The sequence below is a fragment of the Liolophura sinensis genome, chromosome 2, assembly GCF_032854445.1.
Source record: "Liolophura sinensis isolate JHLJ2023 chromosome 2, CUHK_Ljap_v2, whole genome shotgun sequence".
Taxonomy (NCBI): Eukaryota; Metazoa; Mollusca; class Polyplacophora; order Chitonida; family Chitonidae; genus Liolophura; species Liolophura sinensis.
The window spans coordinates 6,853,800-6,879,226 of record NC_088296.1 but is presented as its reverse complement, the minus strand read 5'-3'; the positions used below and the strand labels follow the sequence as shown (position 1 = coordinate 6,879,226).

The 25,427-nt window shown below is 37.2% G+C and overlaps 1 protein-coding gene across 1 annotated transcript in view; it reads right to left on the bottom strand.

Annotated features, from left to right (window-relative positions):
• Positions 1 to 25,427, bottom strand: part of LOC135463068 (talin-1-like) — a 128,492-nt gene that overhangs the window by 70,057 nt on the left and 33,008 nt on the right. The window contains exons 2-14 of the mRNA XM_064740387.1: positions 22,383 to 22,665; positions 11,153 to 11,250; positions 10,216 to 10,345; positions 9,722 to 9,871; positions 9,100 to 9,242; positions 7,246 to 7,373; positions 6,398 to 6,461; positions 5,670 to 5,774; positions 4,860 to 4,949; positions 2,364 to 2,429; positions 1,789 to 1,890; positions 997 to 1,087; positions 575 to 753 (exon numbers count right to left, since the gene is read on the bottom strand). Coding sequence (XP_064596457.1) covers positions 575 to 753; positions 997 to 1,087; positions 1,789 to 1,890; positions 2,364 to 2,429; positions 4,860 to 4,949; positions 5,670 to 5,774; positions 6,398 to 6,461; positions 7,246 to 7,373; positions 9,100 to 9,242; positions 9,722 to 9,871; positions 10,216 to 10,345; positions 11,153 to 11,250; positions 22,383 to 22,518 — 1,482 coding nt within the window. The 5' untranslated portion in view covers positions 22,519 to 22,665. The remainder of the gene's footprint in view (positions 1 to 574; positions 754 to 996; positions 1,088 to 1,788; positions 1,891 to 2,363; positions 2,430 to 4,859; positions 4,950 to 5,669; positions 5,775 to 6,397; positions 6,462 to 7,245; positions 7,374 to 9,099; positions 9,243 to 9,721; positions 9,872 to 10,215; positions 10,346 to 11,152; positions 11,251 to 22,382; positions 22,666 to 25,427) is intronic.

Sequence of the window (25,427 nt, the reverse complement as noted above, 5' to 3'; positions counted from 1 at the left end):
ATATGCAGAATAACCTTCCTATTATTACAGTATAACTACAGGTTACCCCCAAACCACAACAGATGGTGTTGAAGTTTGATAGTTTACATTCTGTATCTTTGCTGAACATAAATGCTGCACTTACAACTTCATTTGTAGCCTCCCTATTACATCTGTATCATTACATCTATGCTGCACCGATAACGGCTCTACTGTGGCACCGTAACTACATCCTTGCTGTACATGTAACTACGCTATCATTGCCATATTACTACATCCCTGCTGTACTTATAACTTCCCTAATATTGCAGTGTAACTACACCCTTGCTGTACTTATAACTTCCCTCTTAATGCAGTGTAACTACACCCTTGTTGTACTTATAACTTCCCTATTATTGTAGTGTAACTACATCCCTGCTGTACTTATAACTACCCTATTATTGCAGTGTAACTACCCTATCATTGCCATATTACTACATCCTTGCTGTACTTATAACTACCCTCTTATTGTAGTGTAACTACATCCTTGCTGTACTTGTAACTACCCTATTACTGCAGCATAACTAAAGATGTTAGTAAGAAGACTTCCACCTACAGATGGAGGATTGTGGGCAGAGTGGGCTTTGTTTGACACATGCGTGTGCTTTGCCTGCTGCATAGATCCAGTGGTGAACTGTGACTCCCCGCCCGCCCCGCTACGTAGCACTGCGGGAAGCGCTACGGATCCTGTACTCGCATGGCCCACATTTCCTTTCTGGTGCTGGATAATGGTGGCTCTGTGTGCAAGAAAGAAAATGCAAAGGTTAGCTGTGGACAAAAAAGATGTGGATAGAATGGTGTCACTGATGACTCTAGGTCACTACAGACCACTTCAGAATCTGATGCTTCAGGCTTTTATTTGGAATAGATATCTATGAATTTCCCCCCTTTGAAAACAGTTTATTTAGATATGAGAGTAAACTGTAATTGTTCACTACATTGATGTATCTCGTTTTTTAACTTTGTAGCTCCCCTGACGTTGCTGATAGCTCACTTGCCGGCGACACAGAATCTCATACATGGTTGACTCTTCATCACCCTCTATACCCAAATGGTCCTTGGCCTTTTTCTGAAAAAAAAAAAAGAAAAGAAAAAATTGAAATAAAAACAATCATTAGCTTTTCCATGGATGAGATTGATGATGTTTTTTTTCGTTTTTTCAAGGGTAAATATACTTCAGAAAGAAAACCATTTGTCTGTATCTTTAATGTGAACCCCACATATAAAATCTGAATAGGTACATAAAAACTTTATGTTCATATTGCACTGATGAAAATGTTTGGCCATGTTGTTTTATAACGGCTCTTATTAAAATTTAATACACTTCACACCTATAAATTGTATTGGATGGCCTCAATTTTTGTCAAAGTCAAAAAAATAAAAAGAGCTCAAAATATGAAACATTTTGACCCCTGTACTGTACACATAATATAGACTGATACTGCAGGTGGACTTAAAAGACTATAAAATTTATACTTTAGAACTTGTATATAACAACATAAATTAAGAAGACTTCTAGTGAATAAATAACAACAACATAAATTAAGAAGACTTCCTAGAGAGAATAAGTTATTGTACTTTAAACTGAAATTTATGTCTGTGAAATTCACCACTTCATGGGCCTCACACAGCAGAACATATGTCACAATACTTCCTAATATAAAGAATGTTTGTTCAATTTGGCATTTAGACAGCCTTGCAAAAGATGACGCTTTAAAGTCTTCATTATCGCGTGCATTGTAAGCATCTGATTGTCATCGCTGTTATCACCTTTTTCAGGATAATGTCAATGTATCCGGCGATAAGCTGAGCGATCTGTTCTCCCTCCGTCGTCTGTACAGAATAGTAGCGGTCGGAATAGTCACCAAAATCCTAAACAAAAAAAAACAAAAACACACATGATAAAGGGAGAATTAAAAACAGAGAGCAATAAGATACATCTACCCAAGATCCTTAACAAATCTGACCACAAATTTGTTTATTTATTTATTTCATCGGTTGTTTTAGGCATTACTCAAAAATATTTCACTTATATGACAGCGCCCAACATAGGTGGGAAGACACCAGGTACAGCCTGGTGGAAAACCATTGACCACCTGCAGGTTGCTGACAGACCTTCCCACGTACTGACCACAGACACAGTACAGAAGTTCATATGTGGCTGAACTAGACACTTTAGTCCTCAGAATTACATCATTATGTTTACAAATTACATCTTACAAAGTTATACTTTTAATATTGGTGGAAGACTTAGGACAGATCAACTTCAAAATACAGCCGCATCTCAGAAAACATCTAAAACAGTCTTCTAAATTAATGGATACAAAAACAGACCACAGTCCTACCAGAGTAAAACTGTTTGGGGACGCTGCCCATCTTCTTACTGTAGTTAGGGGCCAGGTCTTCAAAATCTGCAAAACACAACCATGAGAGGCTCAGTACAGGCTATTTTCTATAATCACTTCCAGAGAATACATCAGTATTATACCGAATTTCCTACACTGAAATAACTATAGCGAGACACGTGAAAGTACTGTAAGTGGACTCTAACAAACGACCCGTTCCCATTTGGCTTGGTAGCCCACCTGGTAAAGCAGTACGGTTAGGACACATTAAGACATGAGTTTCACTCAAGTCAGTATTTTCACCAGTCTCAAGACACAGTGTAGACTCGCTATAGCACTTCGCTTTGGGTACAGGTTTGCGGGCGCGTTATTTGCTACCTTGCGTTATAATGACATGACCCTGGGATCCAGTATATAGGGCTATAGTCTATCTTACAGGTCTTGACTTTAAATGAAGGTATATCGATGCAAAATGTGTTTTGTCAAATGTTTTCTTACTCTTAATTTACCATAAATGCAGGAGATTTTTAGTTTACCTAAGGATTCAAGCACTTCAGCACTGTCCCTAGCCTCGTATCGCGCTATCACAGGCCTGAGCTAATCTCCTGGACTCAGTGCATGTTAACCGTTTCAACAAGTTGAAGTCAAGTAACGTACTTTCATCCACTTTATTTTTAAATAAAAATATCTACAACACATTTGGTTCCCATTCCTCCATGTCTGCTCGTATCAGAGGGACACAGACCTCAATTACAACTTCCATTTTTTAGGAGGGACGAATGTAATTTTGTGTATTTTAGGGGGATAAAGTCTTTTTTTTGCTGCCAGCCTGCCGTTTTTGGTGTACGCTAAAACAGGTGCATGCTTGTATCAAAAATTGATGAAAATTGTCTAAGCTTTGGGCAGGTATGAGTTTTAATGATGAAAGTTTGACATTCTGGGCAAGAGGACACCGGCAGAAAGGTGGTGGTGATAAGGCTGCGAGTGATGTCCCCTTGGCGTTGCTAGGCACCCCCTCCCATCTGCCAGCATAGAAAGGTCCAGATTTTGACGGTCAACTTATGCTGAGATTTTCATGGCTTTTTTCTCACAGGCAGGGCCAGGTATGCACCAAAGCTTATTGGCCACGGAATGTTTGGTGCTGAGCTACCAGCGCTAAAGGTTAACATTGTCGCTTATGGAAAGTTAATGTGGGGTCTGTGGCCAGAGGTAACCGATGGGCCTTACTCGCCTCACATTCAAAATGGCAGACTGCAGACGACTGACAACCTAATCACGTGACTGCGTTATAACCACCGAACAAACAAAACAATAATGTTCACCATTTTATTGTATATCATGCTAAATCAATCTCTTAAATGAACAAAAGAGGAAAAAAATTAAGAAGCCATTCTCAAACGTTTGAGGGAGATCATTTCAACTCTCACATGTCAACATGCCAGTAAGCCAAATCTCACTCCCTGCCATTTCAAACCTCGCTTTATAGGCGATAACTTTAATAATCTGATTAAAATTATCAGCATTTACTGAAATATTAATCCCTTTATGAGGTATGCCTGTCACAGTGAGAAAAATGAGTCCTGCCTTGCTGACGAGGTCACACATACATGGAAGTAATGCTGTAACAATAACATCACACATCTGTTTGGAATCAAACTCACTTTCAAGGAAATGTAACCACTTAAAACCTCTTCCATTATTTATAGAAAATCCATTTCTTTTTGCTTATACTCACGTAATATTCAAAAGCGTAAGCCTAAACTATCAAATAACATATGGGTCACACACTAACCGTAGGAAAGAAAGTAAATGATGTCGAAATATTCAGGACTTCGCATATTTCTTAGTGAAAAATCTTCATTCCTTTGCAGTTTTAGCTGTTCTCACATGAAAGCACACCACAGATTTTTGGTGGGGGTCAAGATTTGGGTCGTGTTATATCCGATTGCACGCAATATCAAGGCGTCTTATAGCGAAGCTACACTGTACTTATTTCAATGGTAAAAATTTTACATATTTTCTGTAATGTATCTAACCTGTAAATCTTATTTATTTATTTTATTGGTGTTTCACGTCGTACTCAAGAATATTTCACTAATACGACGGCGGCCAGATTTATGGTGAGACGTGACAGCTTCCTTTATACAAGTGCCCTATAGAGGGGTTGCACGACCTACTTCTTGTAGCCATATTGGAGTATTCTAGCTAAAGCAGCCCATTTTAACAGGACTCCAACATGGCTACCTGGCTATTGTTCTGCCAAGGTGATGACGTCACATGCAACCCCTCTATAGCTTTGCTCTGATGATACCATGAAAACAGGCTGAAACCAGTTGAGAAATTGATGTTCAGAAGGTAATACATGTATGCTGAAAATTTTCAATATCGCTAAGTTTTAAAATGAAGACAGCCAAATAAGCCTTACACTTGTCTAACACCTGACAACAGCTTTCAATGTGTACTACATGAACGCCTCAAACAACATGGACAAATTACCTCTTTTGTTTTCTCGTCCACTCTCACAACACTCTCTTTTGTAATTCCGAGCAGACGAGGTACCAGTTTATTCTTGCCCTTCATCTTCTCCTGTGAACACAAGGAATTATTCTGTGTAGACTAACAAAATTATACTTATTGCCAAGCCCAAGAAATTGGCCAATCCAACCAATGTAAATATAGTTTTGCCTCCAAAATTAAATCTAAAATGTGAATAAAATGATTTGAAAGTTGCTCTTTGTGAAAAGTTTAAGGAATTAGGGTAGTCCTAATTTCATCTAAATACAAAATCAAATTTGACAATAACGGGCTGTCCATAAAGCCCCGTCCAGACTATTCAACATCGTTCAACTTTTGTTGATTCAACAGCAAGTTGAATACTGCTGAGGCAAGTTGAGTGTCCCTTCCACACAACAAATCAGATAGGTCAACATTGTCCAGATCTGTTGTCGTGTGTTTACCTGTGTTTTTTATTTTTTTTACCAAACTTTCGATAAACTGGAGTGAACTTTCCATCTTGAGACAAAATGATTTTATTTTGGCCCTGTCTTTGTAATCAACGAAACTGTCTCATCGTGAGACCAGTTTCTCTCCATTTCAACTTTGGTGACTTCATTTCGCCAAGGTCATTTGCCTTCAGACAGTCACGTTATTTCTACACGTGAAACTCACAACCATCTGCAGGTTGCTGACAGACCTTCCCACTTACGGCAGGAGAGGAAGCCAGCATGAGCTGGACTTGAACTCAAAGGGACTGCACTGGTGAGATTGAGGCCACGGAAGTGGCAGAGGTGGTTAATGAATTCTTACCTTAACTAAGAAGAAGGTAATACCGTAAGTTTTCAGTGATCTGCACAGGTGGGTGTACTTGACCTTGGCTTCCACTTCTGACAGACTGACAAACTTTTTATGTTCCTGAAAAAAATCACACAACTGAATTGGTTTGCTTGGGATTTCACATCACTTTCAACATTATATCCATAAAATCATGATAGTCTGACAACATAAATCATGACAGTCTGACAACATAAATCTGATAAATCACATATTTAAATTTACACATGTACTTCAAAAAAATCAAAATCGAAAAACCTGTTTCAACACTTTACCCAACAATTACGAACTCTGAAAAGGCATTTAGATTTAAAGTTAAGATCAGTTACAAAGTAAACGAAACCAAGTCCCATACTAAGAGGTTATAAAATACAGTCACGCAAGAGACCTTTCCAAACTGTCAATCAAGACCATGCAAACTGACCAATCATATGCAGTATTGTGTCACATTGGTCAACCAGATGTCCCATACATTGGTTACAAATGTTCAATCTTTCTGTGACGTCATGACATCACAGCTGCTTTCATCAGGAATGGAACGAAAAGTAATGCTGTCACCAGAAGGGGTGTTGGGACACTCCATAGCCACAAGTACCTGTTTCTAGGTCCACAATAAAATTTTGTTTATGACGTTACGCCCCCGCCCCTTCTGAAGTCAGGAGTTTTATTTTCAAATCTAAGTATTTCTGTGAGAAATTATTTACCACAAAAATTTTCTTCTCAATGCCTTTCACTTTGACATATTCCTTGGGCAAGAATTCTTTCAGCCTGAAAAGTAAAATATATACATGGTACAGATTACTAAAAAGGGCTAAGAGAGAAAAAATGGGGAGAGAAATGACAGGTGTAACAATAATGTTCATTAAATGAATCCCAACCGTAGCATATCTAAAATGTTTCATTGATATATGAACCGTAGCTTATCTATCTTTCAATGATATATGAAACGTAGCTTATCAATCTTTCATTGATATATGAACCGTAGCTTATCAATCTTTCATTGATATATGAACCGTAGCTTATCAATCTTTCATTGATATATGAACCGTAGCTTATCAATCTTTCAATGATATATAAACCATATTACAAAAGAAGAAGGCCCGCTAGAGAATGACAGCCTTACTCTAGAAACCTTGGTTAAAACAGCAGCCAATAAAAAAAATAAAAATCTGAAAAGACACTTGTTTTCATGAGAGTACCTATAATACAACCATAAACCACAGAATTGAACTCAATCTCTTGCTGCATAACCTTAAAGAATGCCAGCCAATCAGAGACTGTGTTACAACAAATTAAACTCAACCTCTTGTTACATAACAGTGATATCACACTAGCCAATCACAGACTATGTTACAACTAATTAAACTCAATCTCTTGTTACATAACATTAAGAGCACACCAAGACAATCTGACGCTTTGTTACAAGGAATTAAACCCAATTTCAAGTTACAGAACACTAAGAGCATATCAGCCAATAAGAGACTTAATTAACCTGAATCTCTTGTTACTGAACACTTAAGAGTACCCCAGCCAATCAGACTGGACAACTTACTCGAGAAAGCCTGGTTTGTGCTTGTGTTCAACATGATCCCCAAACTGAATCTGACACTGTATGCCCCCGAACATGATAGCCTCATCCTGGGTGACAGGGTGCGTGCCGTTCAGAATGGCGTCTCGGGACTGAAACAGAACGCAACAGAAACATTATTGTGAAGGGGGGAAATACTTGTACAAAGATATTTAATTAATTAATTGGTCCCCTACTCTGAAATTTTTCACTTATGCGATGCCAGCCATTTTCATGGAGAAAACCTGAATGCTTGATGTAAAACACAGACCTTTTGTGAAATTACCAACTTTTGAAACCAGCCATTGATTTCAAAATCCCTGTCTTAATATGTCATGGTATTTTTCTTTTTTTTTTTTCTTAAATCTAAATAGTTAAACATTGATCTCAGTTTAAGTGGCCATGTAGTATTTACTTTTGGCCTTGGTGCACCATACATGATAGAGGCATAATCAATTTTTCTTTCAAATATCGTACGTGGGAAGGTCTGTCAGCAACCTTCGGACAGTCGTGGGTTTTCCCTGGGCTGTGCACGTTTTTTTCCCACAAAATGATGGCCACCATCGTATAAGTGAAAAATATTCTTGAGTACAGCGTAGAACACAAATGAAATGAACAAAATAAATCTTTCAAAAATCTATCCATACGTTATATCCAAATGTACAAAGTGTTCAAAAGTTCCCTAATCTCAATGCAGACGACACACTGGACTCACTTCTAAGATATACACAACACACGGCCCACACACGAATGTAGACGGCTCCACATACAGAATAGTGAACATATATACATGTACATACAGCAGTTATTCTGCCTTACATGTAGCTACAAATTAAATCTGACATTTGTCCGAGTGCGCTTTTCTGATCATTTTCCCCTCACAAAGAAAATGTCAGCCACAGGAAACAGCAGACGATAATATCTCTGTGTAAATTACGCCCGGCATGCATTATTAATGGGGGAAAGAATGTGCCAGGTTTGAGCGTGGGCTTGCTCTCTGTTAGTAATCCACAAAACCTAATATGTCCTTGATGATACTGCACCAACATCTAGTTGCATATATCAACACTGAGAGAAGAGAACTGTATTTCCACGCATAAATTAGCATTTTTTTAAATGGCACATTTTGCCTGATTTGAACTGATTTACCCACCACATAAACCTACATGTACTTCTGTGAAGTTTGATAAATGTTTTGTCAGAAAAACCAAGTAGGTGTTCAATTCAACATTTACACGTTTATTTTATTTATTTATTTATTTATTTGATTAGTGTTTTATGCTGTACTCAAGGATATTTCACCAATACAACGGAGTCCAGCATTATGGTGTGAGGAAACCAGGCCGAACCCAGAGGAATTTTTAAATCTGGAAATTCAGACAAAACAAAAAATCATAGCATTGAATAATATTAAATAAAATAACGGTGGTCAGAGAACAACAAATGGCTTCACGAGTGTAACAGTACAGTGCCAAAGTGCACAGCAGGATGTACTGCGTTATCTTTGTGAAACTGTAGCGTCAGCAGTGAAATGTCACAATGAGCAGAGTGCGTGCGTCACAGACGTGAGCAGGTAAATAACAAATGTGTGACAATCAGCGCAGACACTACAGATTTTAACTGTAGCAAGCTTTCTTTACGGGTATACAATAGTCATGCAGAACCCAAAATGAAATCTGTCCTGCCTCACCAGTGTCGTAACGTTGTTGTGACAGGGGGGAATGAATAAACGAATGAGTCTGACAGCAGGCCACATCGGCCATATTGCAGCCATGTTGTAACGAGAATGACATGGTCGATCCTCGAACCTTCTACGCTGTCGTCATGAGAGCAACTCACCTGTACATACAGTAAGTTCAACTGCACAGGGTCACGTGCATCCACGTTCTGATCAGAGAAGAAGAACTTCCGGCGCAGCAGAAGCGTCTCATTGGAGTCAATACCTTGTTCTCTTAAGGGCTTAGAGTGGTCCAACCAATTCACTGAGAAAAGAATAACCATCCAACGTCATCAATAAGGACACTACAAAAGTGTTAATTGTGAAGTGAGTTCCATGGTTATTGCAATGTCATTCTAAAATTTAATTTAATTTAGTTTATAAAACAATATACCTCAAACTATACCTGTGCCACTTTGACTTTGAACATGTTTTTCGTGTCACCTTGCATGAAGGACCACATAACTTACATTCATCATCTGTGTGAAGTTTCATTCAAAAAAGTTTTCGTGTCACCTTGCACGAAGGACCACATAACTTACATTCATCTGTGTAGTTTCATTCAAACAAGTTTTCATGTCACCTTGCATGAAGGACCACATAACACATCCATCTGTGTGGTTTCATTCAAACAAGTTTTCGTATCACCTTGCATGAAGGACCACATAACTTACATTCATCATCTGTGTGGTTTCATTCAAACAAGTTTTCGTGTCACCTTGCATGAAGGACCACATAACTTACATTCATCATCTGTGTGAAGTTTCTTTTTCATCTCCTCTAGCTTTTTCTGGTCTCTGGCCAAGGATTTGTCTCGCTTCAGGGTCAACGTTTTCTCTTTCTCATCGTCGGGAAGTTCTCGTACCAGGGAATACTCGTCATGATTTGTAATTCCTGTCAAACGGCAAAATTTGGTGTCAACTGAGCAAAGCCTGGCATAAAAAGTCTTTAATACAAGACAGGTAAAATTTTTATTTTACTTTCATGTAATAAAGTAAAAATCACATAATCCATAAAAAGAATGAATCAACTGGAACTTTCAAAACTGATAATGAAGATCAAAACAAGCTCAATATAATTAACAAATTTAAAAAACATTCAATTAAAATCTTACAAATAGGCTTTAAACAAGGGTACTTTTCCTGTCAGGCAAGATCAACATTTCAAGCAATAAGATACATGTATATGTACAGGATTTTCTAGGCAGTCCAAGTAGAAGTGACCTCTGTTCTCCTTACCGAGCTTGGAGCAGATAGTGACCATAAGCTGACCAACAGAGTGACTGTCATCCACCTGCATTGTCTTGACCGTGCCATCCAGCGTCCGCACGCGCAGTATGCGGTGCTTCTTTTTGTACTCCAACAGATCCTGCAATTTTTCGCACATCGACATGTTAGAAAAATTAAAACACTACGCTCAAAACACTGCCTGCAATTGGAAGTTTTACTCAGTCTTACTCTTGAGCTGGACTCAACAACACACTGGTCATGGCCTTGTACACTGTTTTCTGCAGTGAGGGTCCTTAATTTACAAAAGGATAAACCTAATTATAGTGAAACGGATTTACTTATTTACACGGATTCATTTGCTTAGAGTTTTACACTGCACTCAAGATTATTTCACTTCTACAATGGAGATCAACATTACGGCGTGAGGAAACCCAGTAAAAACCTGAGGAAACACACGACCATCAGCTGGTTGCTGGTAGACCACACGTACCAGACAAACGGAAATGATCCAGCCAATTAACTTTCAACAGTCAGCTCTTTAATTTTCCACCTACATCTTCATGTGGAAAAGGTGGAAATCGCAGGTTTCTGGCAGATCTTTCAATGTACGGACAGAAAGGAAGCCAGCATGAGCTGGGTTTGAACTCACAGCAGCTGCATTCGTGAGAGGCTCCTGGGTCATAACGCTGCGCTAGCCCGCTAACCAACTGGGCCACAGAGGCCCCTATGACTTTTATCAATGCACATGGAAAGGAAAGTTTCTAGAAATCAGTGAATATACTGTATGTTACGAATAAAGTTAGAGGTGAAGATGTGATATCTAAATAGGAGGAAAAGTTTCTAAACATTTAGACTTTCTCATGAAAAAAAATTTTATTTCAAATGTCGTATGATTGGAATTTTATATTTTCATACAACATCAACAGTTTGAGGTCATGTTTCTTACCCCATTCCTTAAAAGATAATATTCGAGGGAGCGCCCAGATTCTAGCCACACCCCTTTCTTGGGATCATCATCCGCCAGGAAAAGTCCATATTCGGAAGCTGTAATCAAACAAATACCGTTGTACAAACATGAAACCTGCACTCTGCTGAAGACAAACAAAGATATCGGTAATAGACGAAATGGGGCGAAAAAGTAACATATACTATCAAGTAAAGTTTTATTTTTTATTTTTTTTATGGAGCTACAGATCCATATATGGTATCTAATTACCCTGTCCAAGAGAATGTAAATATAGCATTACTTTAATACATTAGAATTTCATCAGAAATCAGCTGTATAATGTTTCAGAGGTTCATAAGTACATTTATTTTCATGAAGCAAATAAATAATGTGTCTGCGTGTATGATTTCTTCGGCCGTACGTGTGAAGGTCTGCCAGCAACCTGCAGATTTTCGTGGGTTTCCACCGCGCTCTTCCCCCGGTTTCCTCCCACCATAACGCTGGCCGCCGCCGTCGTCTAAGTGAAATATTCTTGAGTATGGCGTAAAACACGAATCAAATAAATAAACAAACAAATACATGTATCAATACAAATGTGCAAACGTATTAATTAGATATACATGTATCTTGTGAGAAGTGCACGTATGCTGGGTACACTACACACTTCAAGCTGATCTACAAAGTCATGTTATTAAAGGGGGAGAAAACATAAAAATGACATAATGTTTAGATGAAAGCGTGTGAAAAGTTATTCCTAAATGTGGTCTTCCAATATTTTTTTCTGATTTTTCCTTAAGGAGAAAAAGACATTTGAAAATAATTTGTGTATGGTGGGTATTTGGGACCACCTTTTCATATTTATAGTCTTTGTTTAATAATGTAATAAACGAGGATGTACACAGGTTTAATACCTATTTTTTCACTAGAATCTGTTCTTTTCAGCTAACAAATGTATTAAACCTCAATTTGGATCATATTTATATTTTTAATATGTTCATAAACATTATCATAATTTAGGTTAAATGCATACGTTTCGATATAAACAACAAATTAACATTCAAATAAATATATTAGACAAGCATCACATCTTTATTTAGAGCATTATTATGCAACAACGATAAATACTAAAAGTTGGTTCCAAATACCCACCGTACAAAAATATTTTCAAATATCCTTTTGCAGAAAAAAAAATCAAAAAAAAAATCTTAAAGATCATACTTGCAAATAAGTTTTGAGGCTCCTTCATCTGATTTTGGCATCATTTTTATGTTTTCTTCTCCTTTAAGACGCCCAAACTTGCATATGGTCATGCATTTTTTATACCTACATATACATAACGTAACGAGATATATGGATAACAACTTCAGTTTATTTGGAACCGATACTGTTTTCAAGTGTCAGTTTTAGTATCTACACCGAAACCTCACTTCCAAATAAACTGAAGTTGTTATCCATATATCTTGTTATGTTATCCAACTCAACTTCTAAATACCTCTCAAAGATGTTCTACACACGTGTGTATGTACGAACCACTTCACGAACTGAGGTACACGCAGAAGATGACTACTGTACATGTAAACTGGAACCAGGTAACGTACAGATTTGTATGTAAACCCCATTCAGGGCATTTTTTAACCCATCCAAAGGGTTCGAAGGTGAGAAGTTTGGGATCCTAAATTATAACATTTTCATGTACTTTTGGGTGATTTGCACATAAATTCTTCAATCATTTACCATGTGTTCATTCAGACTTCTTCAGTTTAGACTGATAAAATCATACTTTTTGTGTCCTGAAATTGGCCAATCCTACCAATGTAGTTCTGTCTCCAAAATCAAATTAAAAATATGCATACACTGCACTGAAAGCTGGTCTTTCAAAATGCGAAAAGGTTGAGGAATAACTGTGAAACTCACAGCATAGTCAATCAAATCGTAGGGTACCCAAATTAGAAGAGTTCGTTTGCAGGGACGGGGTTTCTAGCTGTAATGCTTCCATATTTATTTATTTATCTGATTGGTGTTTTACGCCGTACTCAAGAATATTTCACTTATACGATGGCAGCAAGCATTACGGTGGGTGGAAACCGGGCAAGGCCCGGGGGAAACCCAAGACCATCTGCAGGTTGCTGGCAGACCTTCCCACTTACGGCCGGAGAGAAAGCCAGCATGAGCTGGACTTGAACTCACAGCAACCGCATTGGTGAGAGACTCTTGGGTCATTACGCTGCGCTAACCAACTGAACAACGGAGGCCCCCTCCCAAATTATTCAGCTAGACCCTGTCCTGCCCACAGCGACTTTGGCTATGTCAAAAACAGATGTCTATCTTCAGGCCTCAGAACACATGCAATACCCGTATATTTTCACAGCTAATTGACGGCATTATGCCCAGCTGGAAATCGTTTTGAAAAACAACAGGCTCTGGTCGTCATTATGCATGACAATGACTGAATGGCATGTTAAACACCGTTTCGTCATTGAGAATGTCGGTCTATTCCTGGATTCAGCCTGGCAAAGAAATCATTTTTTTAACTACATCACCCTGTTAAACTCATTAAATCGCTTTCTAAAATCCATCACCTGAGCCAAATTTATTTTTCTTTCTTTTGCTTTTCTTTACAGTTTCCCAGTGTTATTTCAACTTATAGTCTACAAGACTCTGTATAATACTCTTGGCTTGGACCAAATATAACAGCAGCTGAATTATTTAACATTTAATGTGCCTGTATTGCAGCTGCACAATTATTTTGGGGTCAAGTACATAACTGAAAACTTGACAAAGTTAAATCTGGTATTAAATCTTAAGACAGTTTTCAACAACCAGGCGCAGAGTCCACAAAGCTGTTTAGTGACTTCAGTCAAAATTTAAAAACTCTTCACAATGGTCAATTTTTGGTGATGGAATGTGGAATTTGAAATTAAGACAAAATTTTATTTTCTAAAGCCGAAAAATAAGCTTTTAAGACGCATTTAAAAAAGTCAGACATGTCTTCTGCTCCAGCAATGCAAACATTAGCCGTAAAATAATGTAAACATAATGTACATCTCTCAGAAAAATTTAGATTTCATGACCAAAAACCATTTCTGCCTTTTACAAGAGAACATGCAGATATCATTTCTTACCAGCTGCTTAACCTATTTCCCTGCCCCCACCCAGCCCCCCCCCCCCCTCCCCTCTCCCAAACCCCATAGAAGAGCATACCACATGTATGGTACATGTACTACCTCCAAAAGCTGCACCCCGAATGTATTAATAGCTTTCAGCGCAGGCCGACTGCAGCAGACATTTCTGTCAGACTCATTCGAGAGTCAGCAGGAAGTTTGGAATAAGAAAAGCTGTATCCACAGCCTGACTAAGCAGAGCCATGCAAATGTATACATGTACCATCACACATCTACCGCAGAGAGCTTAACGAGCAGGATTTCCTATCTGTACAATCGCCCGTTTTGTAAAAGATCTAAAAATTTCCCTCATGAATCCGAGAATTCTACTAATTTTTGGCAGGTACTGTGTCTACATACGTCTACATGTACTGCACCTGTATGCAAACCAGTCATGTTGAATGACACTGTTTCTTTAACGTATAAAATATCGGTATGTACATCTGACTTACATTAAATGTACATGTATACATAAATAACATCTAAAGTGCAAAATCCCACCCAAAAATCTTAAAATACCAATTTCCACAATTTACTACCTGCTTGATGTTTTTTGTTTTTTTTTAAATATTTTTTTTTATTTTAGCAAGATAGGTAAACCATTAAAGGTGGTAAAGTTATGAAGTGTGTCAACAGAACATGACAGTCGTCACGTTGGGAATAGCCCCATACTCCTTCCTGTACTAATTTCAACTCTGCAACTAACTGCCAGGAACAGTGAGAAATCCAACATGTATCACAAAAATCTCTCTCTCTCTCTCTCTCTCAACCATACACAATCAGACCAGGATTCAATAAAAGTTTTTAAAAAAATGACTTTCATGGCAGAATTGAGTTTGTTCTACAGAACTCAGTCTTGTCATAGGTTATGTGACATGAATGGCTAAATTTTTTTCTCTTTACCATATGATAATCATTGGTGTTTCACGCCGTACACAAGAACATTTCACTTATACGATGGCAGCCAGCTATATGGGGAGAGGAAACCGGCCAGAGACCTCGGGAACAGTTGTCACTGTGTTATAAAACACTATTGTTCATAGTAATAAAGGAATAAAGGTATCTCGGGTTAAATTTCATGTTACACAAGCTTTCGGTCCTGATGTTGTTTATCATTAATATCATGCAATGAACACCTGTGAGTTCGAGGTTGTACAGAACTACAGTTTTTGTCGAAAATAATTTTTTTTCTTCAACGTGTATATGCCAAAGGTTTTAAAGAACCTCTACGGTACATGTACTTGTATGTTTACGCTAAGTGCGACTGATGACAAACCAGGTCTTGTGCAACATCATGTGTGCGATATGTTTCTATGCGCAGAGTACAGCGCACCTGAATCCGCGTATCAGGAACGCGCTAACCACACCTTGATAGCGAGTAAATACACTCCACGCTCGCTAACAGACCTGCGCCATGCTGACAGACATGCAGTCTTAGAGGGATGGTTTTCACTACAAGAGACTAGAATTGTTGATACTGTAATAGTGATGCCTGATAAAACACATGTTCCTCTGTACCGTAAATGTCTTAACTCTTTATGATTGTGTTGGAATACAACTCGTACTCTAAATACTGTATTTCATACAGGGATGGTTTTCCCTACAAGAACCTATAATTGTTGGTACTGTAAAAATACCTGATAAAACACAGTACTGATAATAATACTCTGTACTGTAAATGTCTTAACTCTTTATGATTGTGTTGGAATACAACTCGTATTCTAAATACTGTATTTCATATAGGGATGGTTTTCCCTACAAGAACCTATAATTGTTGGTACTGTAAAAATACCTGATAAAACACAGTACTGATAATAATACTCTGTACCGTAAATGTCTTAACTCTTTATGATTGTGTTGGAATACAACTCGTACTCTAAATACTGTATTTCATACAGGGATGGTTTTCACTACAAGAACCTATAATTGTTGGTACTGTAAAAATACCTGATAAAACACAGTACTGATAATAATACTCTGTACTGTAAATGTCTTAACTCTTTATGATTGTGTCGGAATACAACTCGTACTCTAAATACTGTATTTCATATAGGGATGGTTTTCACTACAAGAACCTATAATTGTTGGTACTGTAAAAATACCTGATAAAACACAGTACTGATAATAATACTCTGTACCGTAAATGTCTTAACTCTATGATAGTGTTGGAATACAACTCGTACTCTAAATACTGTATTTCATATAGGGACAGTTTTCACTACAAGAACCTATAATTGTTGGTACTGTAAAAATACCTGATAAAACACAGTACTGATAATAATACTCTGTACTGTAAATGTCTTAACTCTTTATGATTGTGTTGGAATACAACTCGTACTCTAAATACTGTATTTCATATAGGGATGGTTTTCCCTACAAGAACCTATAATTGTTGGTACTGTAAAAATACCTGATAAAACACAGTACTGATAATAATACTCTGTACTGTAAATGTCTTAACTCTTTATGATTGTGTTGGAATACAACTCGTACTCTAAATACTGTATTTCATATAGGGATGGTTTTCCCTACAAGAACCTATAATTGTTGGTACTGTAAAAATACCTGATAAAACACAGTACTGATAATAATACTCTGTACTGTAAATGTCTTAACTCTTTATGATTGTGTCGGAATACAACTCGTATTCTAAATACTGTATTTCATATAGGGATGGTTTTCCCTACAAGAACCTATAATTGTTGGTACTGTAAAAATACCTGATAAAACACAGTACTGATAATAATACTCTGTACCGTAAATGTCTTAACTCTATGACAGTGTTGGAATACAACTCGTACTCTAAATACTGTATTTCATATAGGGATGGTTTTCACTACAAGAACCTATAATTGTTGGTACTGTAAAAATACCTGATAAAACACAGTACTGATAATAATACTCTGTACTGTAAATGTCTTAACTCTTTATGATTGTGTCGGAATACAACTCGTACTCTAAATACTGTATTTCATATAGGGATGGTTTTCCCTACAAGAACCTATAATTGTTGGTACTGTAAAATACCTGATAAAACACAGTACTGATAATAATACTCAGTACTGTAAATGTCTTAACTCTTTATGATTGTGTTGGAATACAACTCGTACTCTAAATACTGTATTTCATATAGGGATGGTTTTCCCTACAAGAACCTATAATTGTTGGTACTGTAAAATACCTGATAAAACACAGTACTGATAATAATACTCTGTACTGTAAATGTCTTAACTCTTTATGATTGTGTCGGAATACAACTCATACTCTAAATACTGTATTTCATATAGGGATGGTTTTCCTACAAGAACCTATAATTGTTGGTACTGTAAAAATACCTGATAAAACACAGTACTGATAATAATACTCTGTACTGTAAATGTCTTAACTCTTTATGATTGTGTTGGAATACAACCTCGTACTCTAAATACTGTATTTCATATAGGGATGGTTTTCCCTACAAGAACCTATAATTGTTGGTACTGTAAAAATACCTGATAAAACACAGTACTGATAATAATACTCAGTACTGTAAATGTCTTAACTCTTTATGATTGTGTTGGATACAACTCGTACTCTAAATACTGTATTTCATATAGGGATGGTTTTCCCTACAAGAACCTATAATTGTTGGTACTGTAAAATACCTGATAAAACACAGTACTGATAATAATACTCTGTACTGTAAATGTCTTAACTCTTTATGATTGTGTCGGAATACAACTCATACTCTAAATACTGTATTTCATATAGGGATGGTTTTCACTACAAGAACCTATAATTGTTGGTACTGTAAAAATACCTGATAAAACACAGTACTGATAATAATACTCTGTACTGTAAATGTCTTAACTCTTTATGATTGTGTTGAATACAACTCGTACTCTAAATACTGTATTTCATATAGGGATGGTTTTCACTACAAGAACTATAATTGTTGGTACTGTAAAAATACCTGATAAAACACAGTACTGATAATAATACTCTGTACTGTAAATGTCTTAACTCTTTATGATTGTGTTGGAATACAACTCGTACTCTAAATACTGTATTTCATATAGGGATGGTTTTCCCTACAAGAACCTATAATTGTTGGTACTGTAAAAATACCTGATAAAACACAGTACTGATAATAATACTCTGTACTGTAAATGTCTTAACTCTTTATGATTGTGTCGGAATACAACTCGTACTCTAAATACTGTATTTCATATAGGGATGGTTTTCCCTACAAGAACCTATAATTGTTGGTACTGTAAAAATACCTGATAAAACACAGTACTGATAATAATACTCTGTACTGTAAATGTCTTAACTCTTTATGATTGTGTTGGAATACAACTCGTACTCTAAATACTGTATTTCATATAGGGATGGTTTTCCCTACAAGAACCTATAATTGTTGGTACTGTAAAAATACCTGATAAAACACAGTACTGATAATAATACTCTGTACTGTAAATGTCTTAACTCTTTATGATTGTGTTGGAATACAACTCGTACTCTAAATACTGTATTTCATACAGGGATGGTTTTCACTACAAGAACCTATAATTGTTGGTACTGTAAAAATACCTGATAAAACACAGTACTGATAATAATACTCTGTACTGTAAATGTCTTAACTCTTTATGATTGTGTTGGAATACAACTCGTACTCTAAATACTGTATTCCATTTTTCAAGTGACACATTTTTCTTAACTCTGATCGATTCATCCACCCATAGGGGTCGTTTTTTTTGTAAAGTCTGATTCATTTTCTATCAGAAAATTTCAAGTGATGACATCAAAAGTATCATTTGAAGGCTTTATGTGCTTCTGAAAGTGTCATTTCAAATACAAAACTTTAGGTAATTTATTTAGTGCAAAAATATGGAGAAAAAAAATCACTGAAATTTGAAAAAAACAGCAAAAACTTTATCTTTCCTTCGATCTTTTCCTAAAAACATTTTATCATTTTCTTTGGATGGCTTGAACTGTGCACTTAATGTTGTTCTGAAGATGCACATAATCTAAATAAAAATGTCCTTGGTTGCCTCCCTTTAGTTTCACATCTGTCTTCCTATTTTTTCACAACTCAATATGATCCGAACCTACATGTACATGTAAATGGTTAACCTCATAAAACTGGTTCCTTGCCCAAGCCCATTCAGGTTTATGCCGTGACCTTTGACCTCGATGACTTGCGTGTATAACTTGCCCCCAGCACAAGATTACTTATGTGTATACATGTGCATGCAATTGTTTTATCAACAGATCCACATGCATAAGCAGATTGCCTAGTTCTGTCCACCTCTTGTCTGTTTACGCAAAAACAAAACTGGCCTGACAGGTTTTCCGTAACATCAGAGATACCCATAAAGAATATCAACAACCATGTACATAAACCTAGATTTTCCATGCATATTTCACATGTTTGCACCCAAAAAAATTAGAAACAAAAACACCATACTGTACATATCCAAGAACTCAATTACAATGCTTTACACTGAGACTTCACCGTCTAGTTTTGTGTTTCACTTATCTATTTATTTTATTTATGTGATTGGTGTTTAACAACATGCTCAAGGATATTTCACATGGCCAGCATTATTGTGGGAGAAAACCGGGCAGAGTCCAGCGGAAACCCACAACCATCCGTAGGCTGCTGACAGACCTTCCCACGTTTTGTGTTTGATATGCTGATAGACACCATATAATTTTAAATGAAACGTCAAGCATTAATATAAGTAAACCTCAAAGAAGAGAGCTAGCAGTAAAAAGTTGCGGATAGCAATAAAATTGGCATGCACCAGATTTGAACCCAAAAGTCTAAAAGATGGTAATGACAATGTGAATAGAAGCAATCCCACTTGTATTGCAATAATAGTGATATCATGTCCTAGAGCCGATGTTATTCTATGTGTATCTCCATCCTCCCATGTTATTCTATGTGTATCTCCATCCTCCCATGTTATTCTATGTGTATCTCCATCCTCCCATGTTGTTCTATGTGTATCTCCATCCTCCCATGTTATTCTATGTGTATCTCCATCCTCCCATGTATGACAACATACACATGAACATACAGATCTACATGTACAGGTATGACTCATCAGATTGAAATACAATTCCCATGCAACTATTATACACTGATGTTACACCCTACAGTATGTATATATGTAATACTTGGTTTCAAATTTGATAAATCCGCAATTGTATATGGTACTGCTAGATCATCCATGTAACACGACGCCATATTTTCAAGTAAATGTACATGCTGATGCACTACATCAATATTAAATTATGTTAATTATCTTAAACACCAAAAACTAAACTTTTACGCTGAACTGCTCAAACTCACATATAACTATAAACAGCTGTGGACACATACAGATGTGTATTGTAACAATTTTTAACTTCCCAAATCAAGAGTTTTCAAAAATTTTTCCCCAAATTTTCACTTTTATGTTTTAATGTTTACCCAGGACCATCTTCTGCATCTGGCAAAACTATATTTTAAAGTACCCTAATTCTGCAACCTATTCAGATAACTATGGAAACAATCTTCATTCTGCAACCTATTCAAATAACCATGGAAACAATCTTCATTCTGCAACCTATTCAAATAACCATGGAAACAATCTTCATTCTGCAACCTATTCAAATAACTATGGAAACAATCTTCATTCTGCAACCTATTCAGATAACTATGGAAACAATCTTCATTCTGCAACCTATTCAAATAACTATGGAAACAATCTTCATTCTGCAACCTATTCAAATAACTATGGAAACAATCTTCTGAAACATTCTGAGAGAGATATGGACTGTAGATAAATAATTTGCACAGTTTAATGAATCTTACATCTATAATGACACAAAGAAATCCTTTTTAGCTTCATTTTCATAATAAATATTTGCATGAATTCCACTGAAAAAAGTGCTTCAGTGGTTTAAAAAGATTTACAGTACATATACTGCAGTATAAAGCTGATTAATTTATAGTAAATTTAACACAATCTCTTAAGGACAAATTTTACGCATCAAAACACAGGTAAAATCCTGTAGATCTGAATTCAAATGCCGTATTACAAACATCTGAAAAGTTTTTTTTTCAGTTTACAATGAAAGCTAATTAGTACTAATGATCACAACATACACTTCTACTCATAGATTTTAAAGCCAGAATTTCAAATCAGGCCATCTCATTCCAAATTTTCTCCTATTTTCCCTCTCCCCCCAATGTTAATAATGTCAGAATAGGGCGTCTCAAAGACACTGGGACATCCCCCAGGCTAAACCTAGGCTTCAACCAAACTGTACATGCATGTGTGAAAAATGTCACAAATGGTTAATGTGAATGGAAATGAGCATAAATATCCCCAATAATTACCAGAACCTCCTCAAAAAAAAAGCTACCAATTGTGTAAATTTAAATATCTAATGTCATGCATAACTGGTCATGATGGTTGTCATAGATACCACTACTTACGTTTGCCATATTTGGGCACTGAAATACAGTAATGCAAATTTGCATATGTGTAGGTTTAGTTACTTTTAATTGTGAAATTATCTGAACATTAAATACTCTTTGAACACTTTTGTTATGCTAATGTAAATTACACATTACAAAGTTCCTAGAATTTGAGTTAATCCCTTTATCAGTAAGGCAAGTTCAAACAGATCGTAGCAGAATGCTTGCCTTCATTTATTATTCCATTTTACACAAAAAGATTGCCTCAATTTATGATTGTTAGGCAGGTGTTTATTAATATTTTTGTTGATATGACTGTTTTTTTATGCCGTATTTCACTTCTACAATGACAACCAGCATTATGGTGGGAGGAAACTGGGCACAGCCCAGGGGGACACATATGACCATTTCCAGGTCGATGGAAGAATTTCCTACATACAACCAGAGAGGAAGCCAGAATGAGCTGGACTTGGACAGTAATTGCACTGGTGGAAGCCCTGGGTCATTGTGCTGCGCTAGCATGCTAACCACTATGCCACAGAGGCCCCTGTGCTCTTATATTTGCATTGATTAATAGAATTCTGCTCAAAGTGTCAATTACAAACACAGCACTTACGATTGTCGGCATTGGCTTCAGCTATCCTTTCCCGGATCATACGACATGCGTCAAAGACGATGGTGGACGGCTCGAACTGCATCGTCTTGACGACGTTTCCGCCGACAACGCTGATCTTGAGCGATAGCGTCGCCATCTTGGCCTATATTCACCACCCCAGGTAAAGCCGTGTAAGTTGCACTTAATCACACAGATGTCAAGTTTCTTGTTCCCGTTGTCGTGGCTACCTTCAGTTTGTGGGACTTCAGATCTTGGCTAACTTCCCATTGGATGAGAGCCTCATCTGTAAACATACAAATGTAGCAGCTGTTTAATTACCCATCACCCAATATTGTCATTTAAAATACAAATAAACTACTGGCTCTTTCGGAGAAAAACCAACAATTTAGTTTTGACATTAGCTGAAAGAATACATGGACTGGAAGTCATTCTTAGAATAACACTGTGCATATGTACACAGGCAAATAGTGTTAAAAAAGTCCATTACTCCTTAAGAAATATAAATGCAGAGGTACAGTTCTCAAAATACATGTGTTATGCAGTCGCTGTGAGTTCAAGTCCAGCTCATGCTAGCTTCCTCTCCGGCAGTACATCGGAAGGTCTGCCAGAAACCTGCAGATGGTCATGGGTTCCCCCGCGCTCTGCCCAGTTTCCTCCCACCATAATGCTGGCTGCCATCGTACAAGTGAAATATTCTTGAGTACGGCGAAAAACACCAATCAAATAAATAAATAAATAAAATTACACGTATGCCGTTTGTCCTGTGTTCTTGAATGTTCTGGCACACTTACTGGAGGAAACAGACAGAAAAATATTTAATTTATTTATCTGGTTGGTGTTTTACGCCAGTCTTAAAAACTACGACGGTGGTCAACATTACGATGGTAAGAAACCTGGTAGAATCTGGGGTACGCCCATGACGATCCTGAGGTTGCAGGAAGACCGTCCCGCATATGACCAGAGAGAAAAATACTTAAAGTGTTGGTGATATCCACAGTTATAATCTCATGAAAATTTGAAAAAAAAAATTCAGATTGTACAAGATACACATGTACATGTAGCAGGGTAAATAAATTTGTAACAAAAGCCAAAACAATATGAATACATGTATGTTTCTGGCTTGGCATGTACATGTATGTTTTTCTGGCTTTGGCATGTATATGTATGTTTCTGGCTTGGCATGTACATGTATGTTTTTCTGGCTTTGGCATGTATATGTATGTTTCTGGCTGTGGCATGTACAGGTATGTTTCTGGCTGTGGCATGTATATGTATGTTTTTCTCGCTTTGGCATGTATATGTATGTTTCTGGCTTTGGCATGTACATGTATGTTTCTGGCTTTGGCATGTACATGTATGTTTCTGGCTTTGGCATGTATATATATGTTTTTCTCGCTTTGACATGTACATGTATGTTTCTGGGTTTGACATGTACATGTGTGTTTCTGGCTTTGGCATATATATGTATGTTTTTCTGGCTTTGATATGTACATGTATGTTTCTGGCTTTGGCATGTACATGTATGTTTTTCTGGCCTTGGCATGTACATGTATGTTTCTGGCTTTGGCATGTACATGTATGTTTCTGGCTTTGGCATGTACACGTATGTATCTGGCTTTGGTGTGTACATGTATGTATCTGGCTTTGGCGTGTACATGTATATTTTTCTGGCCTTGGCATGTACATGTATGTTTCTGGCTTTCGCATGTACATGTATGTTTCTGGCTTTGGCATGTACATGTACGTATCTGGTTTTGGCGTGTACATGTATGTATCTGGCTTTGGCGTGTACATGTATGTTTCTGGCTTTGGCGTGTACACGTATGTATCTGGCTTTGGCATGTATATGTATGCATGGTTAGAAACTGACCAGGGCGACATATAAAAACATGCATGTTTTCTGTGCATGTGCGATCAGAAAAAATTGACAGGGGCTACTTGCAAACCTGAACTTCTGCACTTCAAAGCCAGGAATACAGTATACTTACACAGGTGTATATGTATATAAATACCAGCTACTGTCCATAACTGTCCGACAGGTTCGGTCAAAAAACAAATGTATGTATGGCATCCATGGCCACAATTTGACCCCACCTCACCTGACACTTAACATGGACATTAGACTACCACATGGCACAGACCAGGTATACACCCATCCCCCCCCCCCCCCCCGATCAACCACCGCCACCATCAACCTCCAACACCCCCGTCCCACACTACTGAACAAATGACCACCCCAGGTACTATTACCCCCCCACAATATGTCCACTTAGCCCCACAATATATCCAGATACCCCCCACAAATGTCCACATACCCCCCACAATATGTTCACATTCAATAGGGACTTGAGCCCATCATAAGAGGAGTTGGCAGAAAACCAACATCAGCGGATGTCAGAAGCTAATCTGCCAGTATAATACAAACACAGTCAATATGAATGCTGATTGGAGTGACCATGTATAATCAGGCAGCCAGTCGTCTGCGTTCTCTTACAGCCTCAGCGGCCAACCATAGCACAATAGTCAGCACCCAGGCAGGACATATTAAGATGGATGTAAAATTGCTTCCAGCCATGCATCATGATTAGCAACTGTTTGGTCTTACGAGAAGGCTTACATAAACTGGATTGAATCCACGTGACATTTGTCTTCATAAAAGAAATTCTCTCCCCTACAGAGATTCGTACATATTTTACACAATGCGCTGGAAATTCCAATTATTTATCTGATTTATCAATACATGTACCATCTCCAAACCCTCACCATACTTTCCATATAGATTACAGTATAGTTTTTAATATTTTTCACACTTTGATATACAGCTACAGTAACAATGTGCACATACATGTACCATCTCCAAACCCTCACCATACTTTCCATATAGATTACAGTATATTTTTTAACATACATTTACACACTGTGTGACAAAATGATCATGTCGCTAGTGTACATGTACACCTGTATTTCACATACAATAAATTACCTATAATTTTCAAAGAATTTCTAAAACCACCTATGAATGTAACTTCACACGATTTTTCACCA